General features: G+C 35.1%; 1 protein-coding gene across 2 annotated transcripts in view; it reads right to left on the bottom strand.

The window, feature by feature from the left end:
• The window catches only part of FSTL5 (follistatin like 5), a 318,901-nt gene that overhangs the window by 173,711 nt on the left and 118,997 nt on the right, over positions 1-26,193 (bottom strand). For both annotated transcript variants that reach the window (XM_032187504.1, XM_032187505.1), the window contains exon 4: positions 23,035-23,283. In XM_032187504.1, the coding sequence (XP_032043395.1) occupies positions 23,035-23,283 (249 nt within the window). The remainder of the gene's footprint in view (positions 1-23,034; positions 23,284-26,193) is intronic.

The following is a 26,193-nucleotide window of genomic DNA, read 5'->3' as shown; positions in this document are numbered from 1 at the left end:
ATTAAGCAGAAATGTGCAATTAAAGCTTTCTATGCAATGATAATCCTACTACCTTCTACAAACACATTTAAAAATAATTTTTCATGACATCATCACAAAACATACACATATTCACTTTTTAAGGGTCTTCAGTTTCATTAAGTTTGCCATGATGATTAAGTATATTCTGTATGGAAAAGTCATCAGCATAATGCTCTTCATGTCATAAACTGCTAAGCAAGCAAAATCCAAGCATATGATCATTGGTTCAAATAGTGCTTTACATTCAAATTTATAAAACCAAACTTCAGCCAATTCATTATGGATATTTGGGATTATAAACAATTTAAAAATAATGACAATCATTAAGTCAACTCAAAAAGCTAGTACAGCTTAACTTGCATAATGTACATGGAAAGAGAAATAGATGTTGGCAAAAGAACACTTTGCATATCTTATACTTATTAGTTGAATATTTGTCATAAATTTATCCCACTTCATAGTCTATTTCCTGAAAAATAAATCTACCAGTGTTTTTCTATGTATAAATCTTAACTCTTATAATGAAGGTCAGATGAGTATTTTTTATTTTTATGTTTGGACAGCATTTTTCCCATATAAAAATTATTTAACAAAATATTTAAGTCTTAATGTGATAACAGCTACTTCCATTTGTCTAAAAGACAGCTGAAAGAATAAAACCCATTACATTCCATTTTCAAAGTCCATTTTGCCATTCAATACCGAATTCAAACCATCAGTGCACAGAAACAGACTATGCTTTCAGAAATTCTTGACATTAAACACAGCAGGAACTCAATGGTATTTTATGTGCAAGTGATTCTTTCAATAAATTAATTAGGTAAATTACAAACTGCAGCTAAAAGATTGTGGCAGTGTACCAGAAATGACTGGTTCCTCAGAGCTTTCATGTAGCTTTCCTGCAAATGTTTTTCCTCTTTGATCTCATATTCAGTAATCTTCCTTGTCTCGTCACATACAGAATAAACCATTCTCTTAAATATACGTAATAGTCCTCAGCCTTCTGTCCTTTACCACTCACATGACCAGTAAAATTTCCTCTTCTAAATCTGAAGTCTGATACAGTAATTACAAACTATATACACACTTTGAAGTCTGAGGAACCTATTTTAATAACTATATTTATACATCACCCATGAAAGTATATGTTCAAAATTAGAGATATTTCATTTGACAGACTTCTGTAGTCTCATCTGAGATTCTGCCTTACATGTAATCACATATACTTCAGAAATTTCTAATGATTTCAAAGAAATGCCTGAGCTTTTTTTTGCCTTTTTGTTTTTTTCCCTGTATCTCAAGTTCAGCTATGATCAAAGCATTCAATGCTCAGATCCAAATTTAGCAATAATTTAAAATAGTATTTAATGTTCTGTTACAGTTCAATGCAAGAGAAAGATCTGAATTATTTTTCATTTTGGAAGACCAAAATAAACTTCTCTGGGACACCATTAATAATGTCTTCTGACCTCTACTACATACTAGGCGCATCTAGTTAAGAAATTTGAAACTGATATAAAGATCTCTGGAAGCCTTTTCTCTCTTCTCTCCTCTGATCCTAAAATTAAGTCTAAGATGATAATTCCAACAAAAAAATAACGTAATATGACTTTTAAAGTGTTTTTTTCTTTTATCAAAGACAGAAACAGAGAAGCTATGCTCCCCCCAAAAAAAAATCTGTACAACTTTCGGTAATGAAATCTGCTATCCTAAGGCTAGACTTGTAGCTTGGTAGATAAGGAACGTAGCAGGAAGTCCCTCTTACTACTTTGCATCACATACCTTCAGTGCCACAGACCATACAAGGAGAAATGCACGGTGTGGAAACTGTTATCCTCCTCTTTGTGTCAGGGGGACAAAAAGGACATAACGCAAAGCCTGGACTCAACTGTACTAACAGACGTTGAGCTGTAGTACTTAAAGATACAACACAGTTCATTTCCTTTGTAGAACAGCGCAGCTCCTGGCAGAAGAGTCCTATGAAGCAAATAAACTCCTTGCTTTCTGCTCCAGGGGCAACACACCTTTTGATAAAGTGTTAATACATAAAATAATCCTAAGTGTATCCTTATAGAGACAAATTAAACTGTTCTTATTCTATCTGGGACAGCATAGTTGATTCTTGCTGTCTTACATGTCAAATTTTGTGTGTCACATATGAAGCAAGGGGAAACAAACATGGTTAAGCTACACCACAAATATAACAGCAGTTAGGGACCTCAATTCTGAAAATAGATCTGACCATCTTACTATCTTGTGGATTTTTATAAGGCCTTATTATGAAAATAGCTTTATAAAGCTATGCTAAAAGCAGAAAATTGCAATAGTGTAATATAGTGTATCTTGTCAAAGCAAATCAGTTAACATATATCCCACAATTTGTTTACAGGTGTATTTTTAAGAAAAATATATTTAAGAATAACAAACATTGGAAATGGCAAAAGTATATGATTTGTACAGAAATATGTCAATAGGAAGAAGTTTTTGTTTAGGCTAAATTTAGTCTTTGGAAAAGACCAATTTTTAAAACCACCAAAAATATAATGCAGCTCATTAATTGCTTAAGGGATTTGAATACTTTATATATATATATATATAATTATTATTTATTTTTTTTTAATCTCAGCTTGACAATAGTTTCATAGTCACAACTAAAATTGCAAAAATGTCTCTAAAGTTATTACAGGTACACACATGAAACTTTTGCCTTGTTTTATCACTAGAAATTCAAGGAACACCCTGGACATCTCCATGACAACTGCTTCCTTAACTAATCAGTCAAATTAGCATTCCTCCTTCTTGTTGAAAGACAACATGAAGTATTTAGAGCTCAGAAATTGATTTTTTATTCTCTTAAATATGGAATCACTGTGTATAGTAATCATGCTGTATTTGTCTAAGACTTCAAAATCCCTTTCATTACTCAAGGCTTGGATGATATTTGTGTTTACAGAATTAACCGTATTGCAGACCACAATCAGTAAATCTGAAAGTATGTTCTGTTTGATTTCTTATTTCCCTTTTTTTTTTTTTTTTTTTCTCCATGTTTTAATCTTATGCATTTTTCCCTCATATTGGCTTACAGAGATACTTTATTTTGAAAATGCACAGATTAGAACTGCCTGAGTCATGGGCAATTAGCTCATTCATTCCTCCTGATAGAGCTCTGATCACACTTCTTAAGGAATTTTTCCCTCATCCATCATTGATATCTGTTCTAAGACCATTTTCAGTCTTTCTTTCCCCCTGCTGGACACTGTTCTCCATATAGCTAGAAAAGGTATAACCCTTTCTTTATTAACATGTAAGTCTAAAGTACAATGCCCTGCTGAGTGCCTCAAGTTCTTCCTAATTCAGGTTTTCTAATGACTGCCAACTTAGTCCAGACTTTTTTTTTAAATGAAAAGTGACTTACTACTCTAAAATCGTAAGTGTTCTGCTAGCTCCACGTTAGAATTCTCTTTCTTGCACAGCAAAACTCATTTGTCATGTATACTTGTTAAAACTACTTCAGATACTGAATTTGATTCATTTGTATGTATTTGAGCATGGCATTCATAAATTTCACTCTGGAAAATTACATGTAAGCAAAATCAGAGACACTGCTGGTCTCGTGTTCATTTTATAGAGTTGTTTGGTAGCTGGTATGTTAGACCTCATATAGCCTAACAACTACAAGTAGGTTATCCTCAGCAGAGCTGCTTGACTTCCTTGTGTATAAACAAAGCACAGATCCACACAGTGACAGAACATGAGCAGACCTGCTAAGTGACACGCATGCATCTGACAGCTGTTCTGCCTGTCACGGCAAAAAGAAAGGGAGAGAGGAAGAGAAAACACACCAGTACACTCCCCACCATGCACAAGCCTCCTCCTTCTGAAATTTTTCCTACAGTTGGCTACACCACATGCCTCCTCTACTCACCGCTACCAATATTTCTATGCAGTTACTATTCTTTCTACTTGAAATACCCACTCCTGATGACTACAACTTGGATTCTGTTCTTTTTTACTTATTTATTTATTTTTTTTGCTAATGCAGAAAAGAATCATCGATGATGTTATTTCAGGCAGACCTTTCAAAATAGTTCATATTTTCTAGCAGAAGTAATGAACAGTCTGAAGAACTGTAATGCCCTCCTACAAAATGTATCAGTTACTACACACTGGCAAATGCAAGCAGTTTCGTTTCCAGGATGGAGTAGCAGGTTTCTGCAGAGCTTACCTCATCTGACATTTGGTACATGAGGTCCAGCTCTGTCCAAGAGATTACCCACTACCGTCAGTAACAGCAGCCAACAAGTGGTCAATAAATGTAACGTTCCCCTTTGAGTCAGCTAACATGCCAATAAACCCACAGGGACACACTGCTGTCAGTTCTGCATCAGAGATGCACGTTGGCTAAAGAGCATGAATGGGAAATTTGCACTGGTGCTGCCTGTTCATAGTTGGAAGATTTTAATTATAGTAATTTCTAATAAGATTCCTTTAGTCAACAATAACTATGAATTTACAAAACATTTCCATCATTTTAAAATAATTATGTGTAAATGAACTGACTAAATATTTGATACACCATATAATGTCAACAGCTGGCCAAAATTTGGCAGCTATGTGTTTTGTCAACTGACAGAAACAATAGCAACTGACAATAACAATAGTCTTTTCCAGTTAGATTGAGACTTAACATTGCAAATTGCAACTCCCTTATTACATTCACATCAAAGAAGCCAAACAACATTAAGTGTTTCACTAACTGACGATATAAATCACTAAAAGTCATTTATACTGGTCAATATGAACACTACGCTAAGTTGTTCAAGTAGCTACTGAAGTCAGCTGAATGATAGCCACTGACTTGGCTTTCATTCAGCCTTGAATCAGAAATACCAGAGACCTGCCCTTATTGTTAGAAATGTTGTATGCATATCCACAGTATAGCTGTTGATAATCTTTATGTTACTTTAATGAAACTCCTGAAAACTTCGTCATTTTAGCACACATAATAATATACCAAGAATGTTTTTTTCATTTGCTTTGATATAAACTCACTTACAGTTGAAATATTTTTGCATTTGCAAGCACAGTCAAAAATATTGCACACTCCCGAACTATAAGTCAGCAAAAGGTTTATACATATGTAAACATATTTTAGAAATTATCACATAAAAACACCTCTGAAGGATTGTTTAAAAGGTACTGCTTTAAAACTGTGAATTGAGGGGATAATTCTCTATTTGTTAGGCTGGACAAATTGCTCTGGCGTGATTCGACTGTCATAATGGCATAGGATGTCTTTTGAGCTGATACTGGATGTCAGTGGAGAAAATTGAAAATAGTTCAATTGATAGGTTTCTACCTTTAAGAGGTTTCTTTTCTATTAAGAAAGAAAATGGTGCTATTGTCTGTAAATGGAGTTAAAATACTATTAAATGTCTGTACTTTGAAATACATCCCAAAGCAATTTGATGTTTCTTCCTGTATCTTATTAGCAGTCAAGAAAATTCAAATCTCCAAAACATTTTAAAACGCTGCCCTGAGCAGACCAGTTTTTACTGTAAGCAGAAATGATCATCAACATCTTTTTTTTCCATAGGCAAGTCTCAACTGGTCATTTAGTGTTCATGCTGAAGAAAACATTCCCTGCAGAGATTCAAAACAGAGAGATGGAAACTCAATCTCAGCAACAGAAGGAGAAACTGTCAAGGTTACTTTAAATAAATCCCTCCTTTGGATATAAGAAAGTGCATAACAAACAGGTATCTAGTAAAAGGAAGTGGTATAATATGGCAGCTTCTGGACACTGAGCATGAAAGAGTGGAGGGTAAAAAAGGGCAGAAGGAATGAAACAATTTTCATTATTTCCTTTAGGAACTTGTGAGATTTGTTTTTCCCATCTTTTTTTAAGCAACCACATATAACCTGTAGATTTTTATTTTTAATAAATATGTAAATATAGAACTAGTTTCATTTATGAATGTGTATGTATACAAGCAATATACATACAAATAATACAAATAAATATGGGCTAATTTGTTTTACAAACTATGAATTTTCTTCATCAGGTAGGTGCATACAGTGATACAAAGAAATGAGGTAGGCAACCTGGGCTTCAGCAAGTAGTGCCTTACAAACGGCAATTCAAAACAAGAAAACTCACAATTTACACAACAAAATGAGTCCACTGTTGAAATCTCAGTGCATTACAATTCCTTCTACAACCATAGGGGCTCTGATGGAGATGAGAGAAAAATATGCAGGCTGAACCTTAGGTAAAACCTTGACCAAGGTGACTTGAAGGAAGACCAAGCAGATCCTGAATACTAATGACAGAATACAGAGGCTACAGCAATTTGTCTCAGCTGTCACACTTGCCATGTAAAAGAGGGAAATAACTCACTGATGCAGTTTTCAAAATGCAAACAAAGCAGAACAATAAAATTCCCAGATTCAGTGAAGTATCTCTGCAGGATATTATTCCACAAAACATAAAGGTAGTTCCACACAATGGAACTGTATCCTCTTCAGGACAGAAAACAGATCCCTTAAGCAATTCAACGAGAAAAAAATTTCAATCTAGGACAATCTCTCAAGGAGGAAAGAAAACCCACAAGACGTGTCAGTAGACTTGATTTTTTTCTAGATTGAAACCTATGAAGTCTGTCAAAAGGAAATGGCATTCCTCAGCAAATCACAATCCCTGTCCTGTTTCATCACAAACTAATGTTAGTTCTACCTGATCCTTAAATGACCCTTATGCTCTAGTGAACATTAGTATTCCTCAATTACCAACAAGAACATGAATTCAAAGGACAGAACACAATTCGCTCCCCTGGCAATTGTAACAGAGGCTACATTTCAGACACCTGAGGCGATAAATATTTTCCTTCCAAGAGTACCAATTAAAGAGTATTTAAACTGTGCATACACTAAAAATTCAATGTTAAAAATGTGTTAATTTGAACATCAATACACACTGATTTGCTGAAACAAACAGACAAAACTGTGTACAGAATCCCCTCTGCATTCAGGAATACTTTTGAGACCCCAGCTCATTCTGAAATGGTTAATAACCTATCAAAGTCAGTTGGGTGAAGTACATTTCATCAAGTTAAGGGAACCTTCCTCCACACCTTAAGCTAGGAAAGCTGTAAGTGAGAAATGAAGAAAATTGCTGTTAGATAATTTTACAGCCTGTACTGCCCACAGATCACTTCATTTTATTTTTTTTCTACAGCTCTGATTAGAAGAGAAACTATTGCTCAAAGCCACCCATGGGTCTACCACTGCTCCTGTGAAAAGGTACTGGGAAAAAATAAAATAATCAAGGAGCAGCTGCCGATTTTAAGCCCTCAGAGATCATCGTTAGGTAGCTCACTTTTCATATATCAAAATTAAAGAAGCAATAATAAGTGATAATGATTGCAGACTACAAATACCTGCGTTATTGCAAAGCCTCTGATTTTAGAATACTTTTTAACCTCGTAATCTGGTATTGAGAGAAATCATCTTTAAACCAGCATCACCAGCTCACGATACTTTCTGGCATGACTGAATACTGCTGATCTCACAAGTGTGATGGAGACTTGGGAGAACAAGGGCAGAAGGCAGGCAGCCAATTCACAGTCTGGAGCAGCTGAGTTTTTTATGCCAAGGAAAACAGCAAAATGCCCAATGTATCAGCTGTATCAGATTTGTCTTGACAGGAATTCCAGCCTGATAGGTTTTTGGGTTTTGTTTTTGGTTGCTCTTTTTTTTTTTTTTTTTTTAAATACAAGTGATTCATCTTCCCTATTAGAAGTATTACAGAAGATAGTGTTAATTAGCAAAAACTGGGCCCTGGGACCACATAGGCCAGTACCCAGTTAAGCTCTTTACAGCAACCCAAGCACCTGCAATGGAGAGCTTCCGAGGTGTTCCCCGTTTACCTCCCATTACCTCCCCTACTGAATCAAAGAAACAGGACAAATACTATGGCCGAACAGTAAATTATTTGAAGTTAAGAAATGTTTGAGTTAAAGCTGAAGGCATAACACGCATGCAAATCTGATGAGAAAATTGCATGCATTTAATACTCATTAACAAATAAGCATCTAGAACACTCGATATTTCCAGTTTAACAGATGAAGAAGTAAGCTTAAAACCAAAACATCGTCACTCACTGACATTATTTCACAAACTGAGTATTCAAGATAAGATGTCTAAAGTAACCAAGCACTTATTGCTCCATTCACTTCAACCCAAGGTGCAAATACACTGAATTTTTGAAAAAGTATTCATTCTGTATCTCTAATAAGGTACTGACTTTAAGACACAGGTAAAAGAAAAAAAAAAAAAAACAAAGCTGAAAGAAAATGTGTAAAAACAACATCATTCTTCAAAGAAGCAGAATTAAGGGTTGCATAGCAAGCCTTAAACAATAGGACAAAAAATAAATAGAATAAAAGAATTAATGCAAATCATTTGGAATACATGAAAAAAAAATCCCACATTACATTCCCAATAACCAGGCAATGCGGTAGTGTACTGCAAAGCAAAAAGTAAAATAGCATGCTAAAATTAGTAGACAAAAGACCAGCTATTCCTTCTATTCTCTTTCAACCTAAACTCATGAACTTAATTATATGTATATATATGTATATTATTAATAACTCGCTTTTTAATTGCTCAGAAACGTGGCTTCGTTATATCTCCTACTTAATAATAGTCTGTGGTTAGTGGTGAAAAGATGGATTTTTAGCTCTAAATATGTAACTCTTATTTGGAGCTTTTTGTGAACAAACTTTTTTTCCTTTTTTTATGGACCTATAAAGGAAGAAATTTAAGTTCCTGTCATTTCTGGAGAGTTATTGGGCTTTACTACTCATGCGGTATGGATTGATCACCCCAGCTTTGTAGTATTGCATTTATTCAGCTCTATACAAAGACAAGCTCTATTATCGTTGTTTTTTTTGTTTGCTTGATTGTATTTGGCAAATATATATTTTTTTAATATATAATACTGTTTCTAAATTGTTATTTTCAAAGTGATAATGGATTAATTTTGAGAGTGAACTATCCTGTAAATTATTTACATAAGTTTGCATAAAATTGCATTCAACTTTTTGTGAACTGCTAGTCCAATTAGCAAATAAAACTAAGGTATTTAACTTTTACTAATAGTACTATAGAACACAGACTCATAGAACAGCCCAGGTTGGAAGGGAATGCAAAAAAGCACCTGGTCCAAAATTTAATGGTAAAGGGAGCCCAAATAGGATTATGTAGCTCCCTGTCCAGTCACATCTTGGCACTCCAATAACACATCGTACTCTGCTGTAATACACCACATCCCTTGGGTGATTATGTATGCTCACTTTCTCTCTCACACAAAATGCAGAGAATTAAGATCCTTTATTCTGTGATTTCTCCTCTGGCTTTTAGAAATAACAATATCCCACTCAGCCTTCTGCACTGAAAGTACAAGTCTTTAAATAATGCATTACAAAAGATCATTTAAATACCACAAATATTGAACCATTTGTCAGGTGAACACTGAATAAATTTTCTTTGCAATCAAATTATCATTTCAGAGCCCCATTCTCTGTCAAAATAAGAGTAAAACACCATCTGAAGTTTAACAAAAACAAGTGCAAAATTAGAAATTTATCTGTGTCACTTTGCAGTTCATTTTTTAAAATTTATTTTCAGTTAAAGGTCCAGAATGATTGGTTAAGCATTTACTTACAACTCACAAAAATATTCTTTTAATAGACGTAGTTTGAAAATTTAGCCATGAGGCGTCCCAAAGTATCAATCCTTTGACTGCCTGTACAAGACCATTCAGGGAAAAAAAGCTGTTCAGGGAAACAACTTTTTTTAGTCCACATCAACAGATCTTTGTCTTCCAGAAGTTAGTATACCAAAAGGGCACCTTGAGCTGGCCCCATCCACAGATCTTTCACAGTATGAAATAGGAAGGTGCATACCTCAAAACCCATGACACTTGAAAATGTCCACACTGCCACCACAACTATTTGTGAATACAGGAAAAGAAAATGAAGCAATGATCTATATTTTTCATCTTTTTAACCACTATTTTGGAGGGAAGGTGGGCAGTTTTTTGATTGACATTAAAGTTAGACACATAAATAAAAATTACATATGTATGTACATATGGGTGTTAAGGAGAAGATAGCAAGACAACAGCAAGATAACAATGGTTACACATGCTGTGCTCATTTACCTCTGAATTACAAAATAAGTACAGGTTTAAGCTGTTATCACTATGTGTTTCAGTTGAGCAGAACAAAACATAGACTATGAAGTTCTCTCTACTTCTCCTGGGCTTCCACCACAACTGCTGTTAACTCAAAACTTAGCCTAGTAATGTCTTTCTTTCCTTGGTCTACGAAGACTTTCTGCTGCCTAGGAACAGGACAGTACACTATCATAAGCCAATACAGAACAAAATATTAATGGAAATGCATTTTTTAATTATTATTTTTCCAGCATTACTTGCTAGTCTAATATAAACAGTACTACGTAAAGCTAAGAAAAGAATCACCGAGATATGAAGTAATGAGTTCCTTTTTTTTTCAAGTGCATATTCTCTACAAACACTAACAAAGCAAGTCTTTTTACTTTTCAAAGCAGCAGAATTTCCTGAATAATTAAAACGGGAAGTATTCGAAGTATTTAACATATGTTAACATTGAAAGTATTTAATAATACTTTTAAAAGGCCATTGCAAAATAAATAAATAATAAATAAAATTAAACTGTGAAATTTCTAAAGCCTACAAAGTAGGGAAAATTGAGCCAGATAGCCAGAAAGCAGGAAAGGGAGAAATCAAGGCAAGATTCCTGCATGGTAGGGGGATGAAGATCCCAAGTATACTGCAGGAAGCCCCCCAGCTCAGTACATAGGTGCTCTATGCCTTATGACCATTGTTGCTGGCTCTCTGCTATTCCTTGTTAATGAGCTACCTAAAAGTAACTTTCCTACACACACACACGAAAAAAAAAAAAAAAAAAAATTGAAGACAAACCCAAGACCTCTGGAAAAGGTTCAGGGATCTTAATGTCACAGGAATGGCTACATATTAGCCAGCTTTATTAAAAGCCTACAGTAAAGTTCTTTGTTTTTTTTTTTTTTTTTTTTTTTTAACCATTTATAAAAGGCATTTTGCCATATTTCTTCTCACCTTTAAAGCTAACACTCAAGCCAGGAGACCTGGAAAACTGCTTGAAATTATGTATCCCATTACTGTTGTTCTTTACTGTTCTTCTACACTCTCCATTTGAATACTACAATTACCAAGAAAGACACATGGGTAACTCAAGTCTTTGAGTTAATGATCTACAAATCACACTTCACAGCATCAACTTGATCCTAAATTGCAAATTGTAGAAGAAAGAGCATCACATTCTTTGCACAAAGAGCATGGCTTCAGTAGAACTACATTTTCCAATTTACTCTCTCATTCTATTTTGCTTTAAAGGTTCATTCCTTTCAGACTTAAAACCCAGTATTTTGTCCTTTGGACTCCCTTTCATATCTTTCATGCTTGCAATATATTGCTTATTCTTGAACCTGAAGTCAGTGGAAATCTTTTCATTAGCTTCAGCAGTAAGGCCTGCATCAGGCCTGGAATTCATGGCAATGACAGTCTCAGAGGAAACTCTGTATGGACTGGAAGGGTTTTCCCTCCACCCCCCAGAGCACTCAGGGTGTGTTTTTTTTTTGTTTATTTGTTTTACACAAAGAGATGAAACGCATTATTTCAAATTTCTTAAAAATATATATATATTTAATTTAAAATACTGTAATGATTAAAGAAAACATTAGCATTTTTCCGTATTTATAGCATGTCATGTATTCTCATGTATCTAGTATATACTGATTTCCTTTGTCCAGCATAAAGGACTTCAAAATTAGACCATTTTTCCCACCCTACAATGTTTATTACAGAAGTATGTTTTTTCTAGCTACCGTAGCTAAAAGATCTGCTTTAAAAACTTCATCATACAGTAAAAAAAGATGGATATATTCCAGTGTGGCCATTCACCATCTGCTAAAGCAAATACACTTAAAGATGCTTCTACAATTGTGATAAAATGACAACAAATCTAAGAGAACACAGAGCTCATATTCTAAAATGATGATTGTACAACTATAGTTTGCATCATTAGGGACCAATAAACATCTTTATGTTCCATTCGAATGGCAAGGACCTTTTTCAAAGGGAAGCTGAAATGGGAAAATAACAAAGAAATGGTCCATTCAGCAGTTGTCTTAAATTTACAAACACTAACGAAACAACTTCTTGACCGTAATTAGTATTTAACACTGAAAAGGTATTTTCTCACTTGCAGATTTTGTTTCCTTTTTTTTTTTTTTTTTCTTTCCCCCCCCTCCCCCCAATATATAAGACTTATTCTTTTACTCAACTTCAAGATTGATTTTCTTTCATTCTCCAGGGGACATTAATCATATGAGTACAAGTAAATTCTGTATTTTTGACAATAGTTAAGATTCCCTACGGATTTAGAAGATTGTTATTCTTTTAACTGAAGTAAAAGTGATTACTTGGAAACACTAAATTGATAACTTCCTCACACAAGCAAAATTTCCTGACACAAAAAGGCTGAATAAAAATTAAAACTTGCTAGTAAATAATAAGTAGAACTTTTTTAATTCTACACACCTAACATTATTAACCAGATATCAAATCTGCCTTAAAATACTGCTACTAGCAAAACTTCAATACACTTCACTTTTACCTGGAGCTTTAGTAGTAACCCTGTCAAGAATACAGCCAAGAACCCTACTGGTTTAAGGCCAACATCAGCAGTTTTCTCTGGCAAAAACACTTTCTTCTAGAGATTCAGCAGTCTCGGTCTGTAAATGGTGAAAAGAAGAAAAAGAAAATATATCCACCATCTGCTCCAGCCCTGAGGGAGACAAACTTTCCTGGCAGTATATAGTTCAGAATTTAACTGCACCCAAGGCCAACACAAGCACAAAACAAAAATACAAAAATATTGAACATCATTCATAGCAAGTGGATGTTTTGTATAATTTTACTTTAGCTTATTTCTTGGGGCTACATTTTAACCTATTTTTGTTGTAACAGGTTTTCCTTTACTTATGTTGTTTGCTTTCAACAATTTTGAAATATATCAATGTAATTCCATATAAACAGAAAACTAAAGGATCTAATTAGATTTCATTGCCCGATTTATCAAATTTAATTTATTCTATGCCTGAGTATTAGAAGTGCATTTGCTAAGTCCACTGACACTGAAAACATTTTCTAATCTCATTACTTTAAACAATTTAGTTTCTCTGTGAAAAGTAAAAACATTCAAAGATATTGTAAATATTAATATTTTTATATCTGTAGCAAATCTTTGTGATTTCGATCTAAAAACTGGCAAGTCCTAACAGTATTGAGAATACATATGCTACAATGTTCATTAAAACTGTGCTGCCTTGGCTATTCTATTTCCCAATCTGGGACAAATATTAGCACATATTTAGCAGAGTATACAGCCCAAGTCTTCTTCTATTATAACCAGTTTAAAGCTAATTATTTTCTGGTTGTTTTTCACATTCATGCAAGCATGAATGGTGGTGGAGAGAAGTCATCATCATCATCTTGTGCCACAGTACGTTCTCAACATCAAATGAGGAAGAGCAAAGGGAAAATTGTAAGTTATCACTAGGCTGTGATCCAGCAAGAATTTGAGACTCTCTTACATTTCATTAGTTGTATTCTGCTCTTTCCTGTAGATTCCAAAAAGTATTAAAAAAAATCTACAACTCGTGTACAAACTGATGGAACGATGCCTGAATTAAGAATTGCCAATTGTGTTGATTGCTACTTTGAACCATATCCCATTTTTCAGGTTCCACTATGACACTATGCTTTCTTTAATAGAAAAACATTAATTTCATAGCTTTTTGTTACTATGATCCACAAATACTTCCACAATACTATGATAAAGGAGAAAGAAACGGCAAACCACAAGCAGCCAGCTTTTATCTGGTAGGTTTTTATCCACTGTAGATTTACTTCTTCCACCAGTTTTAAGCTGCTGGATTCAGAAATTTATGGTTTATGATCATTTTTGCGTACCCAATTGTTTCCAGAATTAATGGAGAAAATCTGTTGCTTTTTTTCAGTTGGTATACCATATATTAGCCACCTTGAATTATATTATGCCACTGCCTTGTATATGTATCCAATTGCTCATGATTTTTAAAGGCCAGCAATACATTCCATCATTTTTCAAGACCTAATGACAATCCTGATATGATTTAATTAAAACTTTAAGAAGTGTTCATTACACAGACCAGTTTGATTTAACATTATGCTTTGGTTTTTGTATGAAAAAAATATATCTCACTTAAATGCCCACCTGAAGACTAGATTCCTCTGTTTATAATAAAATTATGACTGAAGGTTGAATTGCTTGCTTTATTGTGTAACGATCTTCATTATACCGTAGTCCCCCTAATGAATAACCTAATTCAGGTAAGAACAATTACAGAGAATTATAGCTGGCAGCAAGAAGTTTTAAGTTTGGAGAACACGCAGTCACTCCCTTGACAGTACTGGAAACCAGTGGCTGAAACAGATCACGGTGCACCATTGGCTGACCCTCCAAAACCATGTAGGAACATGTCCAAGTGAGGGGTGTTTTTCAGATATGCACATTCACAGAATCACAGGATGGCTGAGGCAGGCAGGACCTCAGGGTCTACCTGGTCCAACCTCTGCTCAAGCAGGGCCACCCAGAGCAGGCTGCCCAGACCCACGTCCAGGCAGCTTCTGAAGATCTCCAATGGGGAGACTCTGGGACCTTCGTAGGCAGCCTGTGCCAATGTTCAGACACACACACACAGTAAAGAGGGGTCTTGTGATGTTCAGATGTAACTCCTCATCTTCCAGTTTGTACCTATTGCCTCTTGTCCTGCCACTGGACACCAATGGGGATAGTCTGGCTCCATCCTCTTTATACCCTCCCTTCAGGTATTTATAACCATTGGTAAGATCTTCCCTAAACCTTCTGTAGGGTGAACAGCCCCAGATCTCTCAGCCTCCTGTCATACGAGAGATGCTCCAATCCTTTAAATACCTTTGTGACCATTTGCTGGGCATACTCCATTAAGTCCATGCTTTGTACTGGGAATCCCAGACCTGGACCCAGCACTCCAGACGCGGCCTCACCAGTGCTGGGCAGAAGGGAAGGAGCACCTCTCTCCATCACCTGATGGCAAGGCTCTGCCTAACGCAGCCCAGAATACCACTATACCACTAGCTTTTTTTTTTTTTTTTTTTTTTTTTTTTTTCCAGCAAGGGAATGTTGTTGGCTCATGCCTTTACACTCTCCTATCAGTCCTAAAGAGTCCCTCCCCCTTCAATGTCCCCTGTGTGGAAGGAATGACAAAACAGATAGTTGCACACGTTCTGCCCCATAAAGGACACTTAGCTATTGCTGCAGTAGTAAGCCAAACGCAAATTGAAATGCAAACTTGAGCTTTGCACGGTATTTGGTACTGCAAAAGACAAGACCATGAATGAAGCACTTCATTGCATTAAAAGGCTAAAAATAACCCAATTTAGAGAAAGTATGAACAATATATGCACTTCTAATGAGAGAGATTTCAAGGTTCTATCTTTTTCTACTAAATATCCACGTACACTAATCTGGGAGAACTACTGCACTATATTTGATATGTATGTAGGAGTTGTAATCATTTGTAAAACTGCTCATGCAAACACAGCATTTCCATTTCAAGCCAAAAATCACTCAAACTACTTTTTTTCTTTCCCAAGCTCCCTCCCCCATTTACTTGCGGGGGGGGAAAAAAAAAAAAAAAATGTAGTTTCACTGAAATTCCTCGTGCTCCTACAGTCTAAGTAAATCATCATAAATAGGTTGCTACAGACACTAAGAAAATAGACAATCTGAATCCTTTAAAATATTGCTAGTCTGATTCAGTGGAGGCTTCACAATGCAGCTTTCAACATAGGTTTCTTTGAACAGGTTCAACTGATTCTAGTTCATTCCTAGAATCAGAAAAAAAAAATAAAAATTAAAGCATTCTTCAACCAATTAAAATGTCTTATGTACAAACACACGTTTCTTTAGGTATTAACAAACAGCAGCAACATCCTACAAGCAATTTCAAACTTCATTAATTTTTGTTTGTTTGTTTGTTTTTTACAGGGATTAAGTAGAGAACAGTTATTCCTTATCTCTATATGAATGCAGAATGTATAAGCAGTTAGAGTTTATTAGCACATTTATTCTAGTAGTGAAGGAATGAAAACACATGGATTGAGGCTGTTCCAGCTGCTGAAAATAAGAGATGCCTTCGCAGTATGTCCTTGGCCAGTCAAAAAATTATAAAGTGTTTGAGGCTAGTCATTGTCCCATCCTACACTGTATTTAATCCAAACGGAAGGAAAAAAGAGAGTAGAGTTTGGGGTTCAGCTGTAAAGTGGTAGAGTATTGCCAACAATGAACACAGGATGTGCTGAATGTTTAGTTTTTAAATTAAGCATGTACTCAAGTATCTTCCACCCTATTTCACTCTGCAGATCCAGTAGCAGATATTCTTCTATATGTAGGCCTTGCCTTTCTGCTAGTTTAAACAACTTAAGAAATTTAAGACATTTTGGAGCAATTTAAGAGAAGTTGTGACAAAATCTTGAACAGATGCTTGTGGAAAAACAATGACAATCTTCCAAATTTCATGACAATTGAACTGAGGAAATAAAGCAAGTGGGAATAGTAGGCTAGAGGAGCAGTGCTAAAATTTAGATTTTTTTTTCATAGAACAATAAAAAAGAAGCAGTTTTCCATTGGCTACAACATTCAACAGGAAATACTGAAATAAACTAATTATTTACCTGTCATTAACAAAACAGTGATTTTTTTTCTTTACACTCTGTGAATGATTTGTTACTACTGTGAATAGTTAAGAGCAAATGCAATTCCCTGCATGAAAACATACTTCAGAACTTCATTAAATTTGTTACATCCAGTTAAACTGTAACATTGTTGCACTAATGTAAACGTAGATTATGGGCTGAATTACTAAATACAAGTCAAAGACTTGCTGTGCTCTGTCAAGCTTTACAGTTTAAGATCAAGCCTTTCTTCATCCCCTATCCTTCTGGACAGAGTTCTGAAATATTTTTTCTTTTTTTATATTTTCTTTTTTTTTTTTTCATAATCCATTTTATGCAGAATATACTTTTGGAGTGATAGCTGAAGCTTAACAGTTTATCAGCAGCAAACTTAAGGCTGTATGCTATTTTCAGGAATTCAGGCTTTCAGAAAGATTTTAATAATGATGTTTTGAGAACTTAATTAGAGAAGCCAGCTGACAGCCACAGAGCAAAAGAAACACCTTTGAAAGAATTTCTCTTGCAATGAAAATACTGCAACAGAATCTTATTAACATATCTTAAATCTCTTTTGAAAGTGATTACAGATTACCATTAAGTGTGGATAGTCAAGGTTAGTATTAAAGATTAAATATTTCCTAAAGTGAGACCGATAAAATGACAGAGATTAATGTTTGCTTTTGGAGTACATAAACATCAAATTAGACAACACAGGCATCAGTGCTTCTAAATGAACATGTCAGTATTTTAGGAACCAGTATTCTTAGGACCACACTTTCCTAGCACACAGATCACAAGAAAGTTATCTTTGGACAAATACTGTTGCAACCACTGGGAAGGCTAGATTGGTGTTCTAGATCTCTTCTGCAAGCTATTGCTGGGATCTAGTTCACTTCAACTCACTTCCACTGAATCACAGCATAGTTAAATGGTTTTCCCCTCCCCTAATCACGAGATCAGAAAATTCACAAAATAAACCCACATGCTTTTCCCTAGTAGCTGCAAAGTCTGATTATGAAATCCTATGCTGCTTTTACCCACGAGACCTGCTGTGTAAACTTGTAAAAAGTTAGTTTTGAACGTGCTTGTGTTTTCTTCATTTTTGTTCTTTTATTAGAATAGAAGGCAAATTTTCCTCATACCTACCATCAGCATGCCCTGATGATTTTGTAAGCCTCATTCATATCCCCCATAAGCCATTTTATACTTTCAGTCATACTTATTGTGATCCAGTTTGAACAAATCCAAAAGGGGTAGGGGCATAATCTGCTCTTATCCTCATTGCTCTGCACAACTCAGTAACAGCAGCAGACTTTCTTACCAAAGTTTCTATTGTAACAGTCCTCAGAAACCTAGACATTTTAGTAGTGGGACAAAGAAATCTTAAGCTTACAGACAGCTGAACTGATTATAAATCCCACCAAATGAAAAGTGAGACCAAATTAAAAAAAAAAAAAGAAAAAAAAAAAAAAGAAAATAAAGCATTAATATGAGAAAAAAAGATATAGAAGTTACTTTAAAGTTTATGTATGAAATAACTTCTATTCTAGCAATATTCTATAAAAGTCATAGTACAGAGGCGTATGTGTTACATTCCTGAGAACTCCTATTAAATTGCAATTTGCCAAAATGACTGAGTGTATTGCTGTGTATAGAAATATATAGAAATACACTTCATATGAAAATCTCTTAGAAGCTCATGGTGCAAAGAAAATACAAAATTAACTATGTCATGAGGAATTTTTAGTCTCCTGTTTAGATTTACTGGCCTGAATTTAGGAAATCAAATCACTGAAGTTAACACAAAAAGCAGACATAACTGAAACCTATGGGACTTCCCATGAGGCCATTCAGCCCCTGGTAGTTTATACAAAAGTTCAACAAAACTTTTTAGAGGCTTGGAGCTGCAGCTTTCCCTCTGGGGACACACTTGCAGGAAGAAAAAGTAATGGCTCCAGCCTTCTAAGTTAGGCACAAAACCATTATTTCATGCTGAGACTTCATGGAGCAGTGGCAGAGGCACCAAGTAAAGCAGTTCTGGTCCATTTGAATTGCTACCCACTGGGGCTTGTTAAAGCTATGCTTGGTGATGGCCAGGAAGGGGTTCTTTAACAGTATGAAGTGCAGTGTGAGCCAGATGGTCTAACTTATTTTTTCCCAACAAAACATTAAACTGCTCTGAAACACAAAGTGCATGGCTCAAGAACAGCCAAGTCATTGGAAGCAGAGCATGTGGAAACCACCCAGCTGTAGAACTGTAGTCAGCAAGCCAATGAAGGCAGTGCCAAATTAGGATGGTAGCAGCATATCAGACTTCCCAGCTCACACTGTCAAATACCAGATTTGCCTTGGCTCATCATTCAAGTTTCTTTTTCTTTCAAGAAGTTCTAGATCTCTTCTGCAGGCTATTGCATTATTATATGGCTTTATTAAGTCCAACCATCAACCAGACACTAGTAAGTCCACTGCTAAACCATGTCCCTAAGTACCACATCCACACATCTCTTAAATACCTCCAGGGAAGGTGACTCCACCACTTCCCTGGGAAGCCTGTTCCTATGCTTAACCACCCTTTCCATGAAGAAACTCTTATCCAATGTAAACCTCCTCTGGTGCAACTTGAGGCTGCTTCTTCATGTCCTATCACTTGTCACCTCAGAAAAGAAAAACAACCTTCTTGCTGCAGCCTCCTTTCAGGTTGCTGTAGAGAAATGAGGTCTCTCCTCAACCCACTTTCCTCCAGTGTAAACAAACCTAGTACTGTAAATCATTCAGTAATAAAACTTTGTTTCAGTATTCATAGATTTTAACTGTTGTTATGATGTTAATCAGGTAGACAGAACATTTGCTTGTGAAATATTATTTTCCAATCACAGAATACTAAAATGTTTAATAATAAGCTTACTACTTTAATATGTAATATTTCTCATCTTTTCTGATCTTGAGCTCAATGCCCAGTCTAAAACTTACATCCTGAAGAAATATTTTCCTTGCAAGAAAATCAGCCCAGTATGAGGATTTGAAACCCAAAATGTGAGCTAAACGTTGAAGGCAAATATAAGTTTTAGACTAGATGAAATTTAAAAAATAAAAATCAAGTTACTAAGTGCATGTTTGCATGATCTGAAGTCACCTGATTAGCAATAGCATACAAAGCGTAATCTGTAATCATGAAGTTGTGCAAACAAATATATGTGGAGTCACTGCTGTCAGAGACCACTGACACCATATAATGGCACGTTGTGTACTTACTGAACCTATTCATCTTCCTGCACCACCAATTCAGAGTGGCTCATTCTTTTTAAATAATTCTGTGAAAGAATGCTCAGGTATGTTTGTTTTCTGAATATAAAATCTTTTTTGAAACATTCTCGTCTCATAAGCAAGACATTGAGATGAAATCATTTGCGCTAGAGTATGCTAGCTAAACTGTAAGTCATGTGTCAGTGCCCTTCTGACAACACCAATGGCAATGGGGTTCACATTTTCTATCTAGGAATTTCACTGTTGAGGGTATTTTCTATTGGCTCTTTAATGCTTTTGACCTGGTAACTGGCAGTACTTTGGCCTTACTGAAGACAGCCTACTAGTCACTAACTCAAAAATGTCTTGAAAGGATCCTTGTGAACACAGTTTGGAATCTTCTTTTACAGTACAGATGACTCCAGGTACTAATACCGCGAGATTCGAGTACATAGAAGATACCTCAAGTGTAAGCCCGAAGTCACCACGCAAAACTCAGCCCTCAAGAAGTTAAACAAGATAGCATTAAAGAAAATTAAGGCTGAAGGAAATAATACCTACCATTTTGAAAAAGAAGTAACTTGAGTCACACTTTAAATTGATTTGAACTGAGTGATGGAGAACACATGCAGTAGTTATAAATGGCAACAATGCTGCCATTACCATGCTGTACTACAGCAACAAATGAGCTGAAGTTACTAAAACAAAACTTGACATTGATAAGGTCTGTATATACCAAACAAAATGAAGGAAAAAACTTGCCCCAGCCATGTCTGCTTAACACCACTGAAGGCACCATAAAATAAGAAAAAGGAGATAAAATGAAATATTTTATACTAACTGTAAGCATTTCGATACAGCATCCAAATTACAATACTTTTAGCATCTTTATAAGTAATAGTTTTCAGAAGATAATTCTAAGGAAGTCAGCTGGGTGCCCTAGTCCTTTTCTGAGGACTGTCACTGATTAAAAGGAGAAACCCACTTTTTTAATCCACTGTCTAAATTAGCTGCCTGAAGTTGAACATCATTCAGATACTCCATTTTCCACTACAGTACACATGAAACTAATGTGGTGAATTTAAAATGTTAAGATCAGCTAACAAAACTTTAGGCAGCACTTTGATGATGTTTCTAGCTAAGGCACTGCCTCAATTTCTATATCAGTAAATAAATCTTGCCACATTTTCCCCCTCAGAAAAAGCAGCGCTAATTTTTCACAAACATGCTCTGAATTTATTTGTACTGTGTATCACCTACTGAAGTACTGAAATTAGCCACATAAATTTAAACACTTGTGTTCATTACTGTCATTTATTCTCTCAGTATTGTATCATCTAAAACTGTTGTTGTTTGTTTTTTTTTTTTTTTTTTTTTTTTTTTTTTTTTTTAAATCTACTTAGGAAAACATAATTCTCAGTTAAAAAAAAAAGTTTGTGATTTTTGAGACACGAGGCAGAAACATCCATATTTTATTATTGCACAAATCATTCCCTACAAGCGACATATGCTATGATCCTAAAATTAAATTTTAATTTTCTGCTACCTCAGGACATAAGCTATTCAAAGTCTATATATATTGTGACAATGCATCAATTTTCTACAGTGTCCACATTAAGTTTTTTTTTATTATTATTATTCTGTTCTACTACAAAACCCTTTGTTATAACAAAAAGGTATTAAGATGTATGCATAACCTGGAATGCTTGGATTTAGTAAAGAGTTACATTTCATTTAAATGCCAACTCCTTAACAACAAATGTAGTGTAAAAAAAGATAATTTTTGAAATTTTTTAAACTGATTCCATTTGAACAACATTATACCAGAATAAATCATTGAAAATTCTGATTAAAATTTAGATGGAATATAACAATGTAAGTGAATCTAAGAAAGATTAATTTCATTTAAGTGAAATATTTTCAGTAGCCTTCTTTCTGTGGTGAAAGTAGCTAATGCTCATGCAAATTTTTGTTCTACTGAGTAGTTCAGGTTTTCTGTTACTGAGAATGCAACTATATCCTCCGCTTATAAAAAACATTAACAAAATAGGCCAGCCTTTAAAAAGAATATAAATTAATTCAACCCCTAGGTAGAGTCATTAAAAATTGCATTATTCAAAACTGTTCTTTTCCAAAAGCCATCTGTCTGTTTTAACCAGTAACAGCACACTACAAATCTGCCCAAAAACTTAAACATACATAATCAAGGTCCGTGTTGGCACAGTTCCAGGAAACCACAAGGTGTGCTCAAAATACATAAAAACAGAGCAAGTTGCAATTCAGTATGATAAGCTGTTTCATACAAAGGTACATCTCTCAACATTCAGGCTGGCATCTCTCAGAATTCAATAGATGGAAAGGCAGCTTAACTTGCACGCTTTGGCAAATACACAACTAAACTTGATTGTCCAAATTCAAAGTGAGCAAGACCCGTTTAGCCATGAATTAGCTGCCAGTCTACCTATTCATCAACTTCAACACCAAATACAGGTCCTCCAGCCTTACCAAACCCCTCTGAATCTTAAATTCTGTTTTTGCTGCAAGAGAGATTAATGTGCTTTGGGATTTGGGACTGTAAGTACGTTAAGAAGAATGTGGTCAACTGCCACATCTGTAAGAAACTGCTATGGATTGATCCCAACAAGAAATCTGGTTTATTCGGATTAAAAAGGGTGTTCATAGATAGCACTAAGTATAAATACAAAGGAAAAAAAATCCCTAAGATGTCTCTGGAGTAACATACTTATGGTATTACCTTCCTGAGTCATTTAACTGTTGTACATTCAATGCAGCCTCTATAATACTTTAAATGAACTGCTTGAAAACACGTAACCAATAGCAGTGTTTTGTACAGCCACACTTACCTTTAAAAAAGCAATCTTCATTGTGGACAATGGTGACCTTTTGCTTTTTCAGGCAGGCAGCGCGATGCACTTCACAATGATTTTCGTAGAACTCTCCGTCAGAGCCACACACCGGCTTGTAATGCAGCTTGCAGCGCTCCATGCAGACGCACTCAGCCTGGCCACTCTCCCCGTTCACAACGCAGTGTCTACCCAGACCGCAGTACTTGTTTTCGCACGATCCCAAGTGCCCATCTTGACCCATGTACCCTGAAAAAGCGAATTGTAATAGAAGATCTATCAAATCACATGCAAAGAATCTGACAAAATCAAATACATATTTTGCCCACAGGCTTTCTTTTTAAGTGCTGTAAGGCTCTTATTAATATTTACAAGTCCTCACAGTAAGAATTGTTTTATGGACCTTACAGGTCAGAAAAATGCAATGCAAAAAAAAAAAAATAACTCTTCAATCCGTACAATAAATTGTATTGTGTCATAACAGTGCTGTTTTATTAAGCTGCCTCAGTTTTACCAACAGAGTGTTTTCTGAATCTTTTAAGAAAGTACTTACTAAGCAAAGTTCTTGTTCAAAAGCCAGAATAATTATTAGTGGAATTCAGCATATACTCTTCGGTACATTTACATATGAGTGTAAGACAGAAAGCAACAAAAACAAACAAACAAAACAACAACAACAACAAAACACAGAAGCAGGGGGAAGACATAAATAAATAAACACCACACACAGACACACACACAGGTAAAAAAAAAAAACATGCATAGATGCACAGATGTGAGTGGAAGCGAAATAAGACAAGTCATTATTATTAACGAAAAGTCTAGCAAAACCTCTCCTCTAGCTACAGAGGATTCCTAATAGCGCAAGATTTACTTAAATAAAAAAGTCATATGAATGCAGGTAATTTAACAGTACTGGAGGGCCAGTGACAATGCATCACTGCAATGTAAGAAGAAATAACAATATCAGCAAAGCAAAGAGACAGTGCTTTTTAAGTGCACTGTGACCATCAAGTCTGTCAGCAGTAATTTTCCATTCTGGTACTACTTTTTTTCAAGAAGCTGGTATCACTGATACAGTGACCATACAAAACTGCATTTTGGATTTGTGAAGTTAGCACTTCCAGAATGAATTAGAAAATTATTCATTTTCTCGTAATTAATGGCCTGCTTTAGGTCATTGGCAAATACAAAAAAATGTAACTAATATTTCAAAGCTACATAGAATCTGTATATTTTAATTGCATGCAAGATCCAGTAAGGTATTTGTCTTATATAATGGAAGTGGGAACTTTTTTTTTTTTTTTACAACTATACTTTTAGTCATTGTCATGTGTTCAATTAACCGTAATTAAAAGCGTCATCTAATAACAAGAAGGGCAGGTACAATGAAAAAATAAAATGAAATTCTCACTTGCAGTTACTAATGCCTCGATCATGCAGGAAGCCTGAGACCATAATTTTATCATCAAATAAGTATAAAATACTAAAATATCACCAAATGTGGGACTAGACACAGCCCTTCACAGTTACCTCATTTTATTCTCTTGCTGTACACTCCTAATCAAATCAACAACTCCTAAAATCAATCCACAAATACCATATACTCCTTGTAATCTCACTCCTTGTGATTCCTTCCCCATTCTCATAGCCGAGTTGAAAAGTACTTGGCTGCCCCATAGAAAAAAATATGAACAAACAAATGGCAATGCATAATTTAGTAGTTTTAGATTTATTTTCTTTAGTGAAGAGCTAATGAGCTAAATGAGTAAATACTCCAGCTTGGCACACATTCTCCTAACCACTGAGAATCTATGTTCTTCACTTCAGTGGCAGAAGTCAATTCTCACCACTTTTTCTGCTTAAGCATATGAGATTATTACAACCAAGACAAAAGTGCATTGGTTCTTTCATTTCTTGTACAGCAAAGATCCCCCTTTTTTTTCCACAGACCAATACAGTACAAAAAGCATGCAGCCATGAAAGTTGGCTTTGATATGACAAATCCTTTTGCTATATTGTTTTACAACAATCTGAGCACAACGCTGAGAAGACTTTATACTCACTCACCTCAGACATACTTTATCTAACTATATGATAGCCATTTTCATACACACGTATGAAACAGTTTAGGCCAGGCTGGTATTGGTGAGCATAACTTTGAAAAGCACCAAACAGACTTGAAATGTGCAAACTTAATCAAAAATTTTAAATTTCCAATCAATTTTTGAAAATATTACTCCTTGTACCAACACGTCATAAATATAAAGAGGCAACAGAGATTAATTAATAAAAACTAATTTAAATCCAATTTCTTTCTCCTACTGCTAACATCAAATAAAGTTAAGTCTTACGATATCCAAGCATACTTCACAGTACTGATCATGTACACACACCGCAGAATTATAGGACTTTGGAGTGATAGAACTGCTGCAGTTTGAGGCTGAAGCCCATAAATCGTTATTGTTTCTGCTTTCTGAAGTGGAAGATAAAGTTCTCAAACTGACAACTGCTCTAAATTATTGAGGTGTGTGGTACAACGTACAGAGCTGTATATTGTTGTGAAAGTAAAAACTGATTTGAGACTTCACTTGGGACTTTGTTTTAGTACTATAATTGAATATGATGTCTGAATGAAAAACAGCTACTTTCAAATGAGGGAAAATGATTTTCGTAATATAAATTGATAGTAATATTGGTATATGTTTAGCATATACCAATCATATCAATAAATAAGCAAGTTTTCTGCCCTAATGAAAAGTTCTATAAATGTCTCCGTTAACTACCATACACCATTAACTAATCCAAAACAACTCATGTATTTACATGTACATGTATCATTGCATACACAACTCCTATTGAAGTCAATTGTAAAATTCCAACTGACATCGACACAGGTAGTGTTCATTCTCCAGACATAGTTTTTACCTTCAGTTCAGTTATTACTGAATGTTAACAAGTGCTGTTCTGTGTTATTTTTTATTTATGAACTTGCACACCTTCCAACCCATTCACAGGACAGACACGTCACAAAAACACCGGGTTTTTCTGAAGGCTGTTCTTCCATCCAAGCATTTAGATTTAGACAGTAAACTAGTCCAAGATGAATTTAGGTTCTTATATTTGGACATACAATTTAGTGCAGAAGATAAGCATCCC

The sequence above is a fragment of the Aythya fuligula genome, chromosome 4 (assembly GCF_009819795.1).
Source record: "Aythya fuligula isolate bAytFul2 chromosome 4, bAytFul2.pri, whole genome shotgun sequence".
In the NCBI taxonomy this organism is placed as follows: domain Eukaryota; kingdom Metazoa; phylum Chordata; class Aves; order Anseriformes; family Anatidae; genus Aythya; species Aythya fuligula.
This window is presented reverse-complemented; position numbering and strand designations above follow the sequence as displayed.